Source organism: Elephas maximus, chromosome 15 (genome assembly GCF_024166365.1).
Source record: "Elephas maximus indicus isolate mEleMax1 chromosome 15, mEleMax1 primary haplotype, whole genome shotgun sequence".
Taxonomy (NCBI): Eukaryota; Metazoa; Chordata; class Mammalia; order Proboscidea; family Elephantidae; genus Elephas; species Elephas maximus.
The window spans coordinates 73,584,206-73,605,888 of NC_064833.1; the positions used below are offsets into that span (position 1 = coordinate 73,584,206).

Below are 21,683 nucleotides of genomic sequence, written 5' to 3' on the forward strand. Positions count from 1 at the left end.
CCTATGACCTAATGACCTACATATACCAAAAACCAAACCCAGTGCCGTGGAGTAGATTCTGACTCATAGCAACCCTATAGGACAGAGTATAACTGCCCCATAGAGTTTCTAAGGAGCGCCTGGCAGATTTGAACTGCCATCCCTTTAGTTAGCAGCTGTAGCACTTAACCACTACACCACCAGGGTTTCCATGACCTACATACCCTGTGCAAAAAAAAACCCAGTGCCGTCGAGTCGATTCCGACTCCTCGTGATCCTATAGGACAGAGTAGAGCTGCCCCACAGAGTTTTCAAGGAGCGCCTAGCATATTCGAACTGCCAACCGTTTGGTTAGCAGCTGTAGCACTTAACCACTGTGCCACCAGGGTTTCCCCTGATATCATCCCATAAATATCAGAAGTTATCTTCACAGCCATGATCAAAAAATCAGCTCACACAGATGTTACTTGTCTGAAGCAATGTTTCCATTGGTGTTACCACTGTGATACAGCATTTCTCTTAATGGCCTCAAATTGCCTTGAATTTCTAAGAAGGATACTTCCTATTTTTCTAACCTAGTAAATTAATTAGTGAATATAAAAAAAAAATTTTATTTTTATAGTGATAATTTAAAAAAATAAATAAAGTTCCAAAGGGGTAAGGCAAAAGAGAAAAAGCTACATAAAGTGATTTTATATTCTTGCATTTCTTCCCCTACCCCTATTTCCAAGCAGCTAATCCTCTCAAACAATACAATGGAACAGCTAGACATAAGGGAAAGAAGATAGAACTGGCCAGCCAGTATATTGTTCTTGCTAATCTGCACCATTTACACAAGGGTTAGAAAGCTTGTTTTATCATTTAAACAGGCTTAAAAGCCTCTTTGCAAATGAGATTTAATTCCTACAGAAGAATGAATTCTAGCTATTTGGCTAGTTTCTGCTGGGCCAGCACTGGGGCTTGGCGGTAACTCTGAAGCTACTTCCTTGGCCATATACAGTATATGCAAAGATTGCTTCCAGCTGCCAAAACTGAAAAAGCATCGAGCTGATTAAACTCTTTCCAGGAGGGAAACAGGATGAGGGGCAGGCTAAGAGGCCAATAATATCAGATCTTAAACTGTACCTGGGCAAACTCTTCCTTGACACAGGTGTTTAAAAAGAAACTTTGAACTTTTAGAGCCCCTTGAATCTTCCTTTGAAAGGGAACAGAAGGGCAGACAGCTAATGAAATTCAGAGACAGAAAGGCTTAGAATAGTCTCAAGCTGTGAAGTGAAGACAATCGAAACTCTTTGATTCATTGTTGGACTGAATGCCATCGGGCACAAGGACAAAGCGCACAGCTAACTCCCTCGCTTATGTTAGCGCAAAAGATAACTGGAAGGAACAGCTCTTCTTCAGAAAGATAACCAGCTTTGCATACAAATCTTAGATCTTAACAATCAAGATTACTCAACAGATTCTATACATGCTATTGTTTTACCTGGCACACCTTGAGCAGATGTTCAGTGTGACCTTGGCCTGAGGTTCAGCAGGGTAGGGAGTACGACCTTGGTTAAATTTGCTCCCAGAAGGCACCAGAGTAGTTACTCCCTCCATTCTTAAGTCATCAAGATCCTCTGTAACAACATCAACAGTTACAAAGAAACAAATTAACTCTAGTAAAATTAAGAAAAAAAAGTCTACATTTGTAGGTATCTCCCAGAAGTTTGTTAAGCAAACCGTTATTTTATATTATCTTCCTTGCAAAATTCTCACCTCACGTAGCAATTATATTTCAAATCATTTCTAGATGTACTTGAAGACAAGTTATATGAGATTTCCAAAAGACGACATGGTGAGAGACTGAATCTACAAAAGAAAAATGGGCAGACCATATACGACCAGGTGTTCAGTCCAGTTCGAAGCCCTGCTGAGTATTTGCATTTCCACCCTATATATGCTGAATCAGAATACGATCCCCAGGTGTTCTTACGTATAATAAATTTTAAGAACCACTGGTCTACTAGTGGTTCTCAGAATTGGTCCCTAACCAACCAGCAGCATTAGCATCACCTGGGAACTTGTTAGAAATGCAAATTCTCAGCAGGGGTTTGAATCTGAATGAACCTGTTCCAAGCCCTGTATATGACAAGAGAACTTCAATCATACCTCAACTCTGATAAATTGGAGGTTATCAAGCAAGATATGCTATTATTAATTTAAGCTTGCTTTTGCTAGTGGCACAGTGCTTGAGAGGTTGGCTGCTAACAAAAAGGTCAGCAGATCGAATCCCCCAACTGCTTCTTGGAAATCCTATGGGGCAGTTCTACTCTGTCCTACAGGGTTGCTATGAGTCAGAACCAACTCAAGGGCAATGGGTTTAGTTTTGCTTTTTAGAATACAATCCTCTTCCTGAGGTAATATCAGCTCACATGGCAGAACAAGTGCATTTAGCCAAAAACCTGAGAGTAAATACATATATACAGGTATAGTTTAAAAATATATGTGACTTTGGGATGCTTTGGAGACAAGGGATTTCTTAACTCTGCTGTAACTTCAAACAAAATTGGACACGATATATAAGACACTTTTAGATGTACTCTTATTTCATAAAGAAGTAGTGCTTATAAAAGTCAAGGCGTATGAAAAATGAATTAATATGCAAACTAAAGGAAATGTTCTAGTAGATTACTATGCCAAACAAGCACCCTTAACCAAAGTTGTGATTCTAACTAAACCTGCAAGGATAAATCCCTGGAGGGATTCTTAGAGACCATTATAAAATACCAACATTTAGCCCGATTCTGAAAAAATACAGTTCTAACCTTCACTCATATCATCTCTGGTACTACCAACAAGGCTGTTTGGTGGCAAAAGATGATTTCAAATAAATATTAGCTGAATTTCACCGTGAAATGACTCATCATGATACAGATAAATTGGTTACTATCTTAAACCAACATGCCGGGAATAATTTAAAAAGATAGTTAAGGTCATTTTCAAGTTATATATCACTTGTCTGTCAACAGCATAATTCTGGAAAAACTGTAAAGGTGGGATATGGCCAGGAACCAAAGCTTCAAGGGCCCTTCAAACACTTACAGATGGATTTCATACAATTTCCATCCTCCATGGCATTTGACTACATTTAATTACTTCTATTATTTTCAGGATGCGTAGAAGCATTCCCTTGGCAAAAAGCTATAGCCCTTATAGTCAATAAAATCCTGGGTGATTTTGTATTTCCAATCTTGGGAGTACAAACTTTAATATCAAGTGACCACGGCACATACTTCATGAAAATCATTATTAAAAAATCTCTGTAAGACATTACCCCTTACTCAGAAACTACATTGTTATTACTATCCATGGAAAGATTGAAAGGATGAATGGCATTTTTAAAAGAGCATCTTGGCAGCCGTAATAGGGTATGGTCCACATTGTTTACCTCCCTATGAACTGGTAATTAGAAGGCCCTTGTGTTTAGAGATTTTACATCTGATAAAAGACTCTGCTCTGCTGCACACAGACATGGCAAAATATTGCAAGGGACTCATATACTATGCCCAGTCCTTACACAAACATGTTATGGTTGCCTTGCTAAACAGCCTCTTCATCATATCAAACCAGGGGACATCATCTACTGGAAAATTCATCAGAGAAAAATTGCTCTTGAATCTCACTGGAAGGAATCTTATCAAGTACTATTAACAGCAAATACAGAAATAAAACTCTAGGGAGTAAATCTTTGGGTTCTCATTTTACAACTAAAGAAGCAATTCAGAATTGGTAAAATTGGAAGCCTACTCCAACAGGGACCTTAAACAGAAGATTCTCAGACACCCTCTAAAAGTAGCTGATCTTTGAATTACACAACTGACTCAAGACCTTCAGAACAAGCAGATGATCTTAAATAGTGGACAGCTTTCATCCAAGATGTCAGACCATGACCACTGTCTAATTTCTATTTTGTTTTTCATCTGCTTGCTTACAATCATTCTTCTCATTTTCTGTAGACCTCTGGTTGTTATCCACCCATAATGACCTTTTTTCCTCTTTTATTCTCGCCTTATTATAATTGTTAGGTCAGAACATAATTGTGTTAAGACCAATCTCAGGTAATTCCGAGCAGCAGTCCTCAAGCTTAGTGGCTTCTGGATATACCATTTAACATCAGATGCTCAAGATAAAAACCTTTGAGAAATTCCAGTCTCATCACAGGAGATCATAGGAAATTACAGTTTGTGGTGTTTCTACTTGCACCTACAACCCTCTGCACAAGTGGCCTTAAACAAATCAACCTGTGGCTTTTCTAGTGTTCCCTTCTCACAAAAAAAATGAAAATAATTATTACAATATACTAAATCAGACCCTAAAAACAAATCCAAACCCACTGCCATCAAGTCAATTCCAACTCATAGCGACCCTATTAGACAAGGTTGAACTGCCCCATAGGGTTTCTAAGGATTTGTGTTTCCAAGGAGCACCTGGTGGTTGAACTGCCAACCTTTTGGTTAGCAGCTGCAGACCCTAGGTGATTCTAAATTTTATTTCAACAACCTTCATATATGGTGGGTAACTTAGAAGAGACTAAAAGAATCTCTTACATACAAATACATATAAATACAAAGCTAATGTAAGACCTTCAAAAGACGCATTGCATTGGGCAAATCGGCTGCAAAGGACCTCTTCAAAGTGTTGAAGAGCAAGGATGTCACCCTGAAGACTAAGGTGCGCCTGACCCAAGCCATGGTATTTTCAATCATATCATGTGCATGTGAAAGCTGGACAATGAATAAGGAAGACTGAAGAAGAGTTGACGCCTTTGAATTGTGGTGCTGGCGAAGAATATTGAATATACCATGGACTGCCAAAAGAACAAAGAAATCTGTCTTGGAAGAAGTGCAGCCAGAACGCTCCTTAGAGGCAAGGATGGCGAGATTGCGTCTTCCCTACTTTGGACATGTTGTCAGGAGGGATCAGTCCCTGGAGAAGGACATCATGCTTGGTAGAGTACAGGGTCAGCAGAAAAGAGGAAGACCCTCAACGAGGTGGATTGACACAGTGGCTGCAACAATGAGCTCAAGCATAGTAACGATTTTAAGGATGGCGCAGGACCGGGCAGTGTTTCATTCTGTTGTGCATAGGGTCGTTATGAGTCGGAACCGACTTGACAGCACCTAACAACAACAACAACAATGTAAAGCCTTAACTCCAACCTCAGGTCATGAACAATTCATTTTTTCCTGGACTTCCATTTGTTCCTAACAGATATTACTTCCTTTGCAGCAAGGATGTCTGTTTGTGTTTTCCTCAGTCTAATGCTTCATGCATTTTAGGAATAGTATTAAAAAATTTATTTTACACAGAAACCTTAATTCTATAAATCATGAAGGATAGAAATTACAAATTGGATTTGAGCTTTAAAAGGAGGCCACTCTTAATTATTCAGGCACTCTACCTGGAGGCATTACTGATTCATTGTGTATGTGAGCAATCAGAGCAGTGTTTCCAATGATAGGAATCATACAAATAAAAAGGACTTTAAGAAATGTATCAATACCTCTAATAGAAACTATTAAAGATACCACCTCTGCCCTAGAGAGAGTACAGATTGGTTCCAACTCATTGGTATGAGTAGCGATGGATGATTGCATTGCTCTGGATTTTTTGTTGGTTAGTCATGGTGGCATCTGTGCCAATCCTAATACTTTTAACTGTACTTAGAACGATGAAATAAGCAAGGTAAAAAGGCTATATACCACCTTTAGGAAAAGATACTTGGCTCTCTAAAATTGATCCTCATGACACAGAAGATTTTTTCTTTTGGACTGGGTCAGGCAGTTGAGGTTCCTGGTTCTGAAGCATTTTACATTAAGTCTTAACTGTTGTTGCTTTTGATATAGTAGTCATGATGCTGATTCACTGAATTCTCCCCATAGTTTTAAATGCTTCTGGGTAGCCACTCCCTTGTCAGATGTTTTGTTGATGCAACAACAAAAACATTAAGATCTCACCATACAATTGACTCTGGAGCCAACTGAACAATCACAAACTCGGGAAGATCCGAGTATTATATGACAATAAAACACTGACCCACAACCTCTGCTGCAAACATCCAGGGAAGCAAAACCACAACTCTGCAGCAACCAGTCGATAACATTCAAGACTTGGTCAATGACTCGCAGCTTCCCTATTTTTGTCCCAACTCCCAACTCAGAACCAACCAGAGAAAATCAAATATGTTCCCCAAACTAATTACATAAGATGACCCACTTTTAATTAGCTTTCTTACAGCTTTCCCATGCCAACAATTTCCAAACAGAATATACTTGATTTTAATCACTATAAAGCTTTCCCACTCCCCACCTACTTTTGAGCCTCTGCCAAACACAGATGGTGATTCCCATTCTACATCAAACTCTGAATAAGTAGCCCCTACTTGTTCTCATGGAGCCCTGGTGGTGCATTGGATAAGAGCTCAGCTGCTAACCAAAAGGTTGGCAGTTTGACAGTTCAAATCCACCAGCTACTCCTGGAAACCCTATGGGGCAGTTCTACTCTGTCCTATAGGAGCCCTGGTGGCACAGTGGTTAAAGCGCTTGGCTGCTAACTGAAACGTCAGTGGTTTGAACCCATCAGCTGCTTTGTGGGAGAAGGATGTGGCAGGCTGCTTCCATAAGGATTTACAGCCTTGGAAATCCTATGGGCGGTAGTTCTATACTGTTCTATAGGGTTGCTATGAGTCAGAATTGACTCTACAATGATGGGTTTTTGTTTTTGTTTTTTTTAACTTGTTCTCATTTGGGTGGTCTTCATTATTTCCACAATGGCAACCTTCAAATATCTAAAGATCTGTCATATGGAAAAGAAATTAGATTTCCCTTTGAGGATCCAGAGAAGAAATGGATATAAGAAGAGGCAAGTATATTTTTAGGCTCATATAAAAATTTTCAAATATTTGTAATTGCTCAAAGGCATAATATGCACTGCTGTGTAGAGGATGGGGGCACCCCATCCCTGGAAGTGTTTAAAGCAGAGGCTGAAAATATTTATGAAGGATGATATAGAATTTTGCAGAGGCATTGTACTAAATGATCTCTAGGGTTTAATACAATTCTTAGCATTTCTCATAACATTATAATTCTATGATGGATTTAGGGTACAGCTGACACCATTAAAAAGAGAGGAAATTGAATGTTTAAAAGAAGATTGTTGGTTTAAAGGAAATAACACTCTTTAAGGGACCAGACTGCTATGAATTAGACTTAAAAGTTGTTTCCTTGGCTTTACTTTTGGAACTACAAAGCACAGCACACTGATTTATTAATGAGGTAAGTACTGACTTATTCTTCATATTGACATGAAGAAATTATGTGGTTCATTCTGGTCTTGGGAATCTAGACATATTGGCCACCACTTACCTTTGAGGACATGTTCAAAGGCCAAAATCTTCAACTATCTACTTGCTTCTGCACCATTTGTTTGCTAATGAGATACAGAAGAGGAGTATGGAACTTCGTGACAATTATCTAAGCATTTGTAGATTGCTTGATATATGTACGTACAGAAGAAGGTAATAAAATGTGAGTTTTCTGACTGCATTTTGATGAACAATAAAAACTCCTTGCCAGAAATCTCCTTTCACATGTGCAAATCTCAGGAATGTTGTTAGCAAGGCTTTTTGAAGATTCCCTAGCCACCCTCCTCTCCATCTTGGTATTACCCTCTTTTTTTTTACAATTCAGGATAACCATCACAGTGTGAGAGGAAAAAGAGAATCCTAGAGTAAGAAGTCTCCTGGAATCCATTTGTTAGTTCACTGGAGACTTCAGGGAGCTGCAAGCTGAAACTGCATCAGCCAACTTCCATGGCTTCAGAAGTATTGGATGCAACTGCAGGGATGGTAGTAAAATTGGCTCCTGCAGCCTTAGGAGAAGCCTTGCCCTGTTAATATGATCAGCTGCTAACTGAAAGGTTGGAGTTCGATTCCTCCCAGAGGTACCTCCAAGGAAAAGCCTGGAGATCAATTTCCAAAAACCCAGCCACTGAAAACCCTATGGGTCACAGTTTTATTCTGACACACATAGGGATGCCATGCGTTGGAGTTGACTCAATAGCAACCAGTTTATCCTGAGAAGCATTCAATCTTTCATTCTTTTCTTTTTTTTTTTTTTTACTAATAGTCATTCTTTCAAGAAAGGTAAATGAGTTCTTAATAACCACCAAGTACTTACCAACATTCTAAAGGGTGAAACAACTATAAAGAATTTTGCATCCTGTTTAATCATGGGGTCACTATAGGGTCACTATGAGTCAGAATTGACTCAATGGCAGTGGGTTTTTTTTGGTTGGTTTAATCATGGGAAGATACTAATAATCTATGTTCAGTTTACAAAGGGCAAAAATAAAATACAAATCTGGGTCTCACTAGCTCTATTTCCTTCACAACTTCATTAAAAGGAGCAGGGGTCTACAATTAACATCAAGAGACAAAAATGACAAATACCTAAACTCAGTAAATTTTGAAAAGTTGTATAAATTGAAAGAAAGAGAAACAAATTAAAGAATCTGAGTAAGAGCCTATTGAAGGAATTTTCAATATTGGGTAAGTCATGGGAGGAAATGTCAAGAACATTTTTTAAATATAAAAAATTCAGAATCTTTGAACATCAATGAGATTAGAGTCTGTTTGTCTGCCTGCCGGCTTTCCTTCTTTCATTCCTTCTTTCCATGATTCCTTTCTACCTTCCTCCCCTTTATTGACTTTTCCCCTAAATAATATGGTCTCTAAGATATTCCCAATATTATCCAGCCCATTGCTGTAAATAGAGTAGATATATCATTTTTGTTTCAAGTAGATGCAAATTCAGTATACCAAAGAGAGGTTTACACCAGCTAGAAATTACTCTGAAGCCATCAGGAACAGTTTTTTCCACCAAAGAATCTTATAAGTCTTAAGTATGAGTAGTAAGGTAGGATTACATAAAAATCACCTGGTGAAAATCTTTAAAATATACTCCCCCCATTTTGATACTTTAAAATCAAATAGCTAGCAAATGGGAGAAGTATGTTAAGACAGCAGATGACAACAATTTAATGTGATCAGTCCTATCTGAGAAAAACAAAACAAATATGCACGTTTTAAATGTTATGGGAAACAAATGAGAAAACAACTAATTGAGGTTTAAGAGAAAGAAAGAAAGACAGAAGGAAGGAAGGAAGGAGGGAAAGGGGGAGAAAGGGAGGAAGCAAAAGACAGGAAGGAAGGAAGAAAAACAATATAAAATGGTGCCAGATATTGTCAATTGGCAGTTGGCACTATTCTCACTCTCTTCTACGCCTCTTGTATTGCAAAGGCTGGAAAGCTGAGAACAACATTACTATGCTCTTTTGCCCTCTGGATCCCCACATAGAATTTAGGTTTTGTCAATGAACTGCAGTCATTAGAAGATATGGTAGTTCAAACAGAGGTAGAAGTTATAATTTTTTCTCCAGGAGTAGCCCAAGTTAGGTGGCCTTCAGTAGATAGAAGAATTTTTTTCTTCTTTTTTCTCTACAGCAATCTTCCCATGTCCACTACAGTGGATTTATGACAACTGAAGCACTTTCCTAATGCCTGGGTGACAGTAAAGGAGCTCTGGTGGTGCAGTGGTTAAGCACTCAGCTGTTAACCCAAAGGTCAATGGTTTGAACTGACCAGCCACTCTGTGGAAAAAAGATGTGGCAGAGAGGTTCCATAAAGATTTATAGCCTTGGAAACCCTATGGGGCAGTTCTACTCTGTTCTATAGGGTTGTTATGAATTGGAATTGACTCGATGGCAACAGGTTTGGTTTTTTAGTTTTGGTTGACAGTAGCCAATTCCTCACTCTCTGTACCACAGCTGCAGTAAAAATGTGAAAGCTGGTGGTGGCTCCATTGACTGAATCCTTCAGCTTAAGCACCTAATTCCCTGAATTAAACCCCTTTCTATTTGCTTAGAACAGTCTCTGTTTTCTCACTGAAACTTGACCAATAAAGGAATTATTAGGAAGTTGAATAAATAAGGTGACTGGTGAGTAAAAGTAAACAAGCCAGACTAGGTAATGAGGGCCTTTTCTGGGGAATGGAAGAGCATGACAAAAGCACAGAGATGTGTCACATTTTCAGCAATGTTTTACAACTAATACAACTGTAACCTAGGATAAAGAATATAATATTGGAAAAGAGTTTGGCCTCAGGCCATGAAGGAAGAAAATGATCAAATTGTGTGATAAAAAGATAACTGTAGGTGTATTTATTACAAGCCAATTCATTGAATAAATATTTTTCTAAATTTACAAATGTTAATTCTAGTATGTTTTTATACAGTCAATGAAAATGAATAATATAATCTATAAAATATGGCTCATTGAAATAAATAAATTCAATTAATATATTCAAATAATATGCTTACAAATATATTACTCATAACTATAAGTACATATCTCATTAATATATTCTTATTTGAGAATATAAAATATTTTAACTAAATATCAAGAATACAGTTAATATAGTCAACATATTTAATATACCCTAGAACTATGCTGTCCAATACTCTGGACACACATCGCTATTGAGCACTTAAAATGTGGCTAGTTCAAATTGAGATATGCTGGAAGAGTAAAAGGCACAAAGGATCTAGAAAATTTTGTATGAATGGAAGTGTGCAAAAGGTTTCATTTATAATTTTTATGCTGATAGCATGTTGAATTAATAATGTCTTAGATATACTGGGTGAAAATTTTATTATTAAAATTAATTTTGCCGATTTATTTTTCCTTTTTTTAATGTCACTACTGAAAAATTTAAAATTACATATGTTGCTCCAGCTTTGACTCAGGTTGTATTTTTATTGGGCAATGCTTCTAGAACATATATTTCATAAATATATTAATATGAAGTGTATTCATCAATAAACTAAACTATCATATGTCCCATATGTCCATAGCTTTAGACTAAATGAACAGTCTTTAAATTGCTGCAAATAAGACTACATCGATTTAACATATCAAGAAGAAAATTCATTAAAATAATATACTTATATTCATTGACCCTATTCCAAGAATATTTACTCACTTTTTTTTTTTTTTTATCCTCCTGTTATCCTCCTGTTGGAGCACTGATGGCGCAGTGGTTAAGAGTTTGGCTGCTAACCAAAAGATCAGCAGTTTGAATCCACCAGCCATTCCTTGGAAACCCTGTAGGGCAGTTCTACTCTGTCCTATAGGGTTGCTTTGAGTTGGAACCAACTCACTGGCAACGAGCTTGGTTTGGTTTGGTTTGTCCTCCTATTTTTTTTTTTTTCTCTATAGACCTTATCATTACCTTACTTTACATATATAGTATACATAAACACACATATTTAAACAAACACACATACACATATACAGACAAAACCATATACACATACACACACACACACAAAAGTTGCTATCAAATGGGTCCCAACTCACAGCAGCCTTATAGGACAGACTAGAACTGCCCCATAGGGTTTCCAAGGAATAGCTGGTGGATTCAAACTGTTGACCTTTTGGTTAGCAACGTTCTTAACAACTGCACAACCAGGGCTCCAATATAATTATATATTTTTTAAAAATCCGTTTCTTTTCTGAGATTTTCAGATAGGAACTTTGTCTTTCTCATTTACTATTGCAATGTCAGTGTTTCAGAAGTGAGTCTAATACATAGTAGACATCCGTTGGTATCTGTTGGGTATAAGAAGACAGTTGTAAATTTGATACATTTGGTTAATTGATTATTTGATAAATTGATCTTTATGTGGAATTAGATTTTAGAAAATTGGGTTTTGAAGGAATGACTTTGGTGTACTTACCTACAGCCATTTAAAAAAAAAATTTTTTTTTTTTTTTTTTGGGAAAGCAAAAAACTAGAAATAGGGAGATGTGGTGGGAAGAAAGCTCTGTCAGTAGCTTGTGCACAAGCTTTCGAGGGCCTGGGGTAAAAGAGTAATAATAAGAAGAGAAAGGAAGGCTAACTTCAGAGGATGATTCAACAGGACTTTGTGAACAACTGAGCGTGAAATCCGAGCAGGTTTCTCTACATTACCATATTTAGGGAATGCGGGAGGCAGGCCCACGATGGTAGAGTAGTCAAATACTTCCTGTGGTCACTCTTACAACAAAGACTCGAAAAAACAAGTGAATTGATTATATATAACAATGTAGGAGCCCTGAACATCAAAAGCAAAGTTGAGGATTTGGATTGAGTGACGGGGGGGGAGAGATGGTTCAGAAGCAGTGAGGAATTGCCAGACCTGACCCAGTGGGAACCGGCACCCCTCAGGTCAGATTGGCTGTGCACAGTGAGGCAAGCAGTGGCACTTGGGACATGTTTTCCACATCAGGAGAGACCGAGCAGGGAAGAGTCTACTCATGCCTCTAGAACAAGTGAAAAGCAGCGCTCAATTGGCAAAAGATAAATACGTGTGTCTAACCCACCACACAGATCAAAAAACACCCCTTTGGGAAAAACACCTCTCACAATTACCCGACCCCTGCCTGCTCTGCACCGCATCCCAAGAAGGCTTCAGAGATTGCTGCATTCCCTGGACTGGAAGTAGGACTTGTCATGTACCCTGAGCCATTCTCCTGGCCTTGGAGAGGCAACAAATTAACAAGCAGGAAAAAATAATCTGCCAGCTCCCTTAAGCTGGGAACTCGAGGCAGGCACAGCTCCTTTGCCTAGGCACAGGCTTAAGGGGGTCCATGGACTTTGAATGCCTTTCAACCCTGCATAAGCCTGTATGGGCCCATTTCAACAGCATAGGCCCTCATTAGCACAGTACAACAGGGTATATACCTGAAGCCTAACTTCAACTGTATCAGCTATATGCTGGACAGGTAGGTTTGTGACATTTGACAGCACTCTGCCTATTAAGCAGGGTCCTCACTTACCCACATCAGGGGCCTAAGGACTGGTGGTTCCACCCATGCCACCTAGCTACCATAACAGGGGTCCAAGAATAAATGATACTTCCCACTCCTTACAGCCAACAGCATTGGGTACCCATAGTCTGGCTGCAAAACCCACCCACCTATGCACTCTAAAGAACAGGGACATTCTTTCTTTCCAGACACTCAGGGGCTGCTATCAGCCCCCTGCCTTGCTCAGCATGTGAGCTCCCTCTGCAGTCAGATACCTGTATCTACACCAATCATCCCTGCCCATTTAGGACTGTAGGTTAGAGCCCGCACCACATACTTGGTGACCAACAACCTGGACACCTAGGCTGAACCTATACAAGAAAATTAAATGGATTCCTGGGCTTACATGCCCAGTAACAGATCTAACCATCTGGTGACAGGATGTTAGAGCTTCAAAGGTGCCAGTAATCTACCTAGCCCACAGGAGCAGCCTATTTGGGCATATTAGAACAAAACAAAACAAAACAAGAAGCTAGAACACAGTAAGCAAACATAAAATAAATATAATAACTTATTGATGGCTTGGAGACAACAGTCAACATCAAATCACATAAAGAGACAGACCATGATGGCTTCAGCAAGCTCCCAAAACAAAGAATCATGAAATCCTCCAGATAAAGATAACTTCCTGGAATTACCAGAGGTAGAATACAAAAGATTAATATACTGAACTCTTCAAGAGATCAGGCAAAACACAGAACAAGCCAAGGAACACACAGACAAAACAATAGAGGAACGTAAGAAGATAATAGATTATAGAAGAGTATAATGACAAATTTAACAAGCTGCAAGAATCCATAGAGACAGCAAACAGAAATCCAGAAGATTGACAATAAAATATCAGAATTACACAATTCAATAGAAAGTCACAGGAGGAGAACTGAGGCAATGGAAGTCAGAATTAGTGAGACTGAAGATAAAGCACTTGACACCAACTTATTTGAGGAAAAATCAGATAAAAGAATTTAAAAAAATGAAGAAACCCTAAGAATTAAGTGGGACTCTCAAAAGGAATAACCTACGAGTGATTGGAGTACCAGAACCGGGGTGGGGGGGGCGGCGGATAACAGAAAATACAGAGAGAAATGTGGAAGATTTGTTGGCAGAAAACTTCCCTGATATTGTGAAAGATGAGACGATATCTACCCAAGATGCTCATCAAGCCCCACACAAGGAAGATACCAAAAGAAGGCCACCAAGGCATATTATAATCAAACTTGCCAAAATCAAAGACAAAGAGAGAACTTTAAGAGTGGCTAGGGATAAACAAAAAGTCATCTACAAAGGAGAGTAGATAAGACTAAGCTCAGACTACTCAGCAGACACCATGCAGGATGACATACACAAAGTCTTGAAGGAAAAAAACTGTCAGCCAAGAAGTATATACCCAGCAAAACCAAACCAAATTACAAGAAATACTAAAGGGAGTCCTCTGGTTAGAAAATCAATAACATCAGATAACAACCCAGGACTAGAACACAAGACAGAGCAACCAGATATCAACCCAGACAGGGAAGTCACAAAAATAAATCAGAGCTAAAATACTGAAAATACAGGAACAGAGACATCATTATGTAAAAGATGACAACATTAGAACAAAAAAGAGGGACTAAAAAGTGTACTTATAGATCTTTCATATGGAGAGGAAGTTAAGGTGATATAAAGAAATATAAGATTGGTTTAAACTTAGAAAAATGGGGGTAAATAGTAAGGTAACCACAAAGGAAACTAACCATCTTACACATCAAAATAAAAAACATTTAGGGAATGCAGGAAGAGATAACACCCTTGGCTTGGCACAAGCCAAGATGGAGCTATTGTCAAGGCATCCATCTGGAGGTCTGTAGACACTTGGAGGGACAAGTCTGGATCCAGGGAAGCAGGAGGCTGACAAAACTTGACGCAATTTATCAGCCCAGCCATTAAAATCAAGCAGTGATATTTCTTTCTATGTCTAACTTTCTTTATAAGTGAATTGTGTGCATTATCTGAACATTATATTAGGAAACTTACCAAGAAGAGAGCACTACATTTATTCCTTTGCACAAAAGAAAGCCCAAAGCAATCATTTATTTTTGAAAATGATTTTCATAGCCTGTGAAATCGTGATGCCTCCTCTGAGTCACAGGAACACTACTGAGAAAAATGAACTAATTTACAACTAAAGAAAAGACACGTGAGCACTCTATCTTTATACAATGGCAAATAACCAAGAATTAATCAAGTCAAGAACTATTTTGATTTAATTTAAGGAAATAACAGCTGCCTAGATGAAATCATCCCAGGACTTTCATTTCATTCAAGTGCAATCCATGAAATAATTTACAGCTGCTTGAACTAGACAATGTGGAAGATGAGTGAATTTTCACATCTGTTTTTAGGAACATTATAACAAAAATTAAAAGCTTTCCAAACACAAGTCCCTTCACAGGGACTCAGTGATGGGTTCCACAAGAATTATATAGGCAGCTTTTTCCTGCATTGCAATTGGTTTGTTGATTTACGTCAATAAAATTGATTTGGTCAGATGTTTTACGCAGATGTTATATATTCTGAGTAAATTATTAAAAATGAAACAAATGTTAAGAAAACATATCAGAAATTAGACATGTTTAAATATAGCATTTATGGATACTTTTTTTGTTATGCAAGACAGTTATATTTCCTGAAAAAAGGAAAGATAGAACAGAGAGCAATACATAATTCACTTTGCTGGAACAAAGCATGTGGAGAGCTTGCTTCTATTGGTTTCCTACTTTCACAGTCATGCTTCAAATGAGTTCATAAAATAAAAACAAAGTTGTAGATGTCAGAAACTATAGGTCTTAATATTCTAGAATAACTTTAGTTTAAAAAATATTACAATTACATTAAAAAAAAAGTCTCGTGGAATTTCAATATCGTGTTGATGTTTTCCTTTGTAATAACACAAAAGAAAACAGGCTACAGAATATTTACTTTCTTTGGCGACATAAGACCAATAAACAAAGAAAGTGATTAGCCCAGTAAGGTAGGGAAGATATTTACTTAGGTTTAAACTTACCCATATTCTATGTCTTCTATTGTTAATTGAATGGAACGAGACGCTTCATAGAAAATCTTGTTAGCAACAAGTTCCTGTCTAACTTCCTTTGAATCTAACCATCAATTGCCAAACACATGATGACGATAAAAGTTGGGAAAAATGTATAGACCGGGAACTCTTCACTTAGATTGCAAACGAATCACAAGACTTATGCTAACTGAACTCATCGTTTATAAATTGTCAAGGCTCTTCTATTACTCAAGAAAATAAAAAAAGACATCTGGCAGTGCTTTTCTTCTCCCAGTTTGTAAGAAAATACTAGTTAGTGCTTCTAATGAATTCACATCTAAACATTACCCAAAGTCTAGTTTCTGCATCGAGGGACCTCTTTACTTTTCCTCATTCTCATCTACCAAAATTCAACAGATTATACTGCATACACAAAAAAAATTGATTTTTTTTTCCTGAAACTTTTTTCACACTCTGAAGGTTAGACAGATAAGGATTAAAGACTGTGATCAATTCTCCTTCATAAAAATAACAGAACTTCCAGCCATGTAGACTCATGTCAGGGTGGGGTTATATAAGCCGACTGAGCCTGCCTTGGTCAGCCTGAAAGCCCAGTCACGGTCCTAAGTGAAGGTGAGGGCATATTGTGACCGACACAGAAATCCAGAGACAGTGGCAGAGGAGTAGGATCAGTGGCCAAATCTGAGAGGTAATCAGGCGAGGCCATGGACAGGAGACCATCAAAGAGCTGAAGAGTAGAGGTGTTCGTGAACACAACTGGAAAAGAGAGAGTCAGGAAAACTAGTCAATATGTTCAGAGTGCAGTGTTGTGGATTGAATTGTGTCCCCCAAAAAGATACTGAAGCGCTAACCTCTGTACCTGTGAATGTGACCTTGTTTGGGGAAATAGGGTCTTTCTTTGAAGATATTACCAGTTGTCACACTGGAGTAGGGTGGGCCCTATTTCCATGTGACTGGTGTCTCATAGAAGAAAAGGACAGACCCAGAATTAGGGTCGCACACAGGGGGAGGACACCACACAAGCTAAGAAATACCAAAAAATGTCGGGGTTTCCTGAAGCTGAAAGAAACAAGGAAGAACCTTCTTCTAGGGATGACAGAGAGAGCATAGCCCTGCTGATGCCCTGAAATTGGACTTCTAAACTCTAGAACTGTGAGAAAATAAATTTCTGTACTTTAAAGCCATCCACTTTGTGGTATTTTATTATAGCAACCCTAGCAAACTAAGGCGTGTATGTACGAGCAAGGTAAGGATAATATCTAGGTAGTCATGAGGGAACATTAAAAAAAAGCAAAAGCCCGTTGCTGTAGAGTCAATTCTGACTCACAACGACCCTACAGGACAGGGTAGAACTGCCCCATAGAGTTTCCAAGGACTGCCTGGTGGATTCGAATTGCCAACTTTTTGGTTAGCAGCCGTAGTAATTAACCACTACAACACCAGGGTTTCCGAAGGAACGATGGTTAATCTAAAATACTAGGAATAGATAAATTATTAAATTTTGTAGGGTGATGGGTAAAGTTGCCTAATTTTTTCAAATATGAAAATTACTGCAAACTCTTACAAAACTTCTTCATTTTAACTACCACTTAGAAGTGTGTTTATTTAATTTTAATTTCCCTAGAATGTGTCTCTGACTAAAGCAGTCACATAATGAATATCTCTCAATAGCTGTCACTCTCATAATTCTTGCTCCAATGGTTAGTTGCAGAATGATTTCTGGCCATATCAGTTAACACCGGATTGTAGAAATTGTTATTTCAGCCAACACAGGTAATACATCATGCTTATATTTATTCCTTTTGTTTCTAAAATAATTGTTCACCCTATTTAATATGATTTTTACGTTCTCACAGGCTCTGTGTTAAATAAACAAGGTCTTATGTTGAGAAGCTCTTATGTGCACTCTGTTACTTTGTCAATTGCTGATGAACTTTGACCATAGCCATAATGTTGCTGTTAGGTGCAGTCGGGTAGGTTTCCACTCATAGCAACCCTGTGCAACAGAACGTAACACTGATCAGTTCTGTGCCATTTTCATGATAGTTGTTATGCTTGAGCCCATTATTGCAGCCACTGCGTCGATCCATCTTATTGAGGATCTTCCTCTTTTTTGCTGACCCTCTACTTTACCAAGCACGATGTCCTTCTTCAGGGACTGATCCCTCCTGAGAACATGTCCAAAGTATGTGACACAAAGCCTTGCCATCCTTGCTTCCAAGGAGCATTCTGGCTGTACTTCTTATAACCATAAAAATTGTATCATATTTTATATTTTGCTTATTGACCCAGAGCACAAGTATTAATTGAACTAGTTTTGTGAGTTTTTCTTCATTATATTATATAATTTGTTTGCTCAAAATAAGCCCTTTGGTGAGCAAGTAATAAATTCATACATTAATTGCTACAACTCCAACCCTAAGTTATGGTTTTTGTATCCCTGCTCTAATCTTCAGTAAAGTTAATCCTGTCTGAAGTCAATTTACTTTGTATGCATGGCACAAATACACAAAACTAAACTGATGTGACATTAGTGGATTTAAACTCAGGATTTATTGTTAGTTTACTTTTTTCTTGGGTTTCAAGTATAACAAGACTTGGATAGTTGACATCTTTCCCCACTTCCTCTTTGTTTTCCTGTATTCTATCTCTATTTTTCCCTCACTCCTAAGCGTTTGATAGTACTCTTCCTTCAATATACTGTAGACTTCTTTTCTTTCAATATCCTCCATTTTATTTTCTTTATATTTGCTGTTAATTAGCTACTGTAGAGTTGGCCTCTGACCCATGGAAACCTCATGCACAGTGGAACTAAATGTTGCCCAGTCCCGCACCATCCCTGGGATCTGTAGCCAAATGGATCATTGTGATCCACAGAGTTTTCATTGGCTGATTTATCTAAGTAGATCCCTAGGATTTTCTTCCTACTTTGGAAGCTTCCTAGTCTGAAGGTTCCGCTGAATGAAACCTGTTTAGCATCATAGCAACACAGAAGCATTCACTGACAGATGGGTGGTAGCTGCTATGCATGAGGTACTTTGGATGGATCTCAAACTCAGGTCTCTCAGGTGGAAAGCAAGAATCATTGCCCTCCCTCTTTTTCATCTCTACCTGAATATCTGTATATTGTTCCTTTAAGAAAAATTTAAACGAATATTTTTGAATGATACATTTGAGCTTTGTGCTATTGATATTGAAATGTTCAACCCATCAAGGAATATTCCAAATGAAGCAAATTTTAACCAAACAAAGGCACATGAAAAGTTAAAAAAAAAAAAAAAGTAGAAAGTCTCATGCAAGTCACATTTGTTGCAACTACAAATCCAGCTTGATTAATCTAAAAACATTAAGTATCATAACTACTTTCCTCTACCCTCCTTTTACTTCTGTTGTATGCTCAGTCCTTTGGAATAAATAAAATGAAATCAAAGAGGATGGAAGAACATGGCTTGCCATATACTAAAACTGCTGTTGTTGTATTTTGGCTGTGGGTTGCCAACTCATTCTCTCTTGTGGTGTGCCACAAGCGAGAAGCAGGCACATGACATACTTCTCCCATCACTGAGATGCTAGCCACATGCCACAAGATGTTGCCACCATGTCTGACACACTGTAAATCCATTTTCCATTCTGTGCTGCTTTCTTGGAATTCACATGCTGTTCTCATTCCTTACACCTCAAGTCACAAAACATTGCCACCGGAATGAAATCTTACAAGACCATTTCAATTTTGTTCTATTTTCTTGGAAAGTTTCTTCTATGAACACTCTTCCAATTAAACTGTTTCTTATTAACACGTCATGCAGAGTGCTACCATCTAAGAATCTCATCTCACTTCCTAAAAAAAAAAAATAAGAATATTTTTTAATTTCTTAAAAATGTGTAGTTTAGGAATTAGCTATAAATGCACTTCTTTTATACTGTTTCTTTGTTAGAGAACTTTTGAGGCAAAAGGTACAGATTATTAATAACAAATAATACATACTGATAGCTTACTACATGGAAGTATTTGCTATGCATTACCTGTCTTTCCATCTCATTTCCTCTAGTACCTCATTTGCATTTTAATAATTCTTTGACTGAAGAACTGAAGATGCCACCAGATTCTCCAGGCTAAGGATCCCACCTTCTGTTTTTCTTTTTACTCTTCATCACACCCTTCATCCTCACTTTTTTTCTACCTTGGATTCTGTGACCTATCATGAAATCATACAGTCACTTACATCTTCCCTCTCAATTCTCTGGCTTCTCTCTTCTTCTCTCTTACTTGCCTGGAAACCCCATCTTCACTAAATTCAAGGATTTCTCTTCCCTTTAATCAGGGAACACTTGAAAATGGAGGGAGTAAAATAAAGAATGATGCTGAATGATCTCACCCTAAATTTGTTATAAAAAATTCCAGTGGGCTGTCAGCATTGCGTAGCAATTTTTTTATGTGTTCTTGGTCACTTCACCTTCCCATTCTCTGAAATGAATATTCCCTGTCTGTCTTCTTCAACGTTTTTGGGTCTTCCTCAAACCTCCAATACTCTGCCCCTCAGCACTCGCAGAGATATCCTTGTTGCTTATATCATGGAGAAAATGGAGGTCATCTAAAGGGGATTCTTGTGATTTTCTCACAGCATGTAATATACCATACCATCTGCATTTGTTCCTATTCTCTGCCTCACTTCTGTTCGAGTGGATGAATTGTCCACACTTCTCCCTAAGATCAACCCCTTTGCTCATGTACTCAATACCATCATCTCTCACATACCTAAGGATTTTGCTTTGGCAATACCCACCCCCCCATCACTGCATCACCATTTTTTTTATCACTCTTATTAACATATAAAATATCTCTCATATTAAAAAAAAAAAAAAAATCCTACCACCTACAGTCCCATTTCCATGCTCTCATTTAGAGCAAAAGTCCTCAAAAAGGTGGTTATATTTGTTTCCTTTTTTCTCACCTGCCTTTCTTGATTCCATTCCAATAATGTCTTTGTTCCCATAATTCTTCCAAAGCCTCTGCTGTCAAACTCACTAATTACTCCACTCATTGCCAAATCCAGTGGCCAATCCTCAACCCTCATCTTGATCAACCTCTCAGCAGCATTTAAGAAAGTTAATGATTTTCTCCCTTAAGTATTTTCTTCATTTAAATTCTGGGACACTATACTCTTCTAATTTTCCTCTTGCCTTCATTGAGATTTTTCCTCTTCTTTGCTGACATCTCCTCCTGTTCTAGAAGGTGAAAAGTCATCAACCCTCTTTTGTTCTGTGTCTATACTTGCTAGCTAGTTAGTCTCATTTTTTTACTCCCATAACTTTATTATTAATTTATTTTTAAAACATAATTTATTGTTTTTAGTGAAAGTTTACACAGCAAATTAGGTTTATATTTAACAATTTTTCCACAAATTGTTCAGTGACATTGCTTACATTTTTCACAATGTGTCAACATTCTCATTAATTACATTCTGAATGTTCCCTTTCCAGCAATCTAGTTTCCCTGTTCCCTTATCCTACTTTCTTTGCCTTAGAGTAATTGCAGACCCTTTGGTCTCATACAGATGATTTTTTAAGGTTGTGCAATACTCAGAGGTGATATTCTTTTTTTTTTTTAATGAGTCAATTTATTCTTTAGCTAAAAGGTGACCTCAGGAGATAGTTTCAGATCAAGGTTCAAAAAACATCTCAAGACGATCATTCCAGGGA

General features: G+C 37.9%; 1 protein-coding gene across 1 annotated transcript in view; it reads right to left on the reverse strand.

The window, feature by feature from the left end:
* The window catches only part of C15H8orf34 (chromosome 15 C8orf34 homolog), a 520,738-nt gene that overhangs the window by 160,173 nt on the left and 338,882 nt on the right, over positions 1-21,683 (reverse strand). Inside the window, 1 exon segment of the mRNA XM_049853855.1 lies at positions 1,463-1,598. Coding sequence (XP_049709812.1) covers positions 1,463-1,598 — 136 coding nt within the window.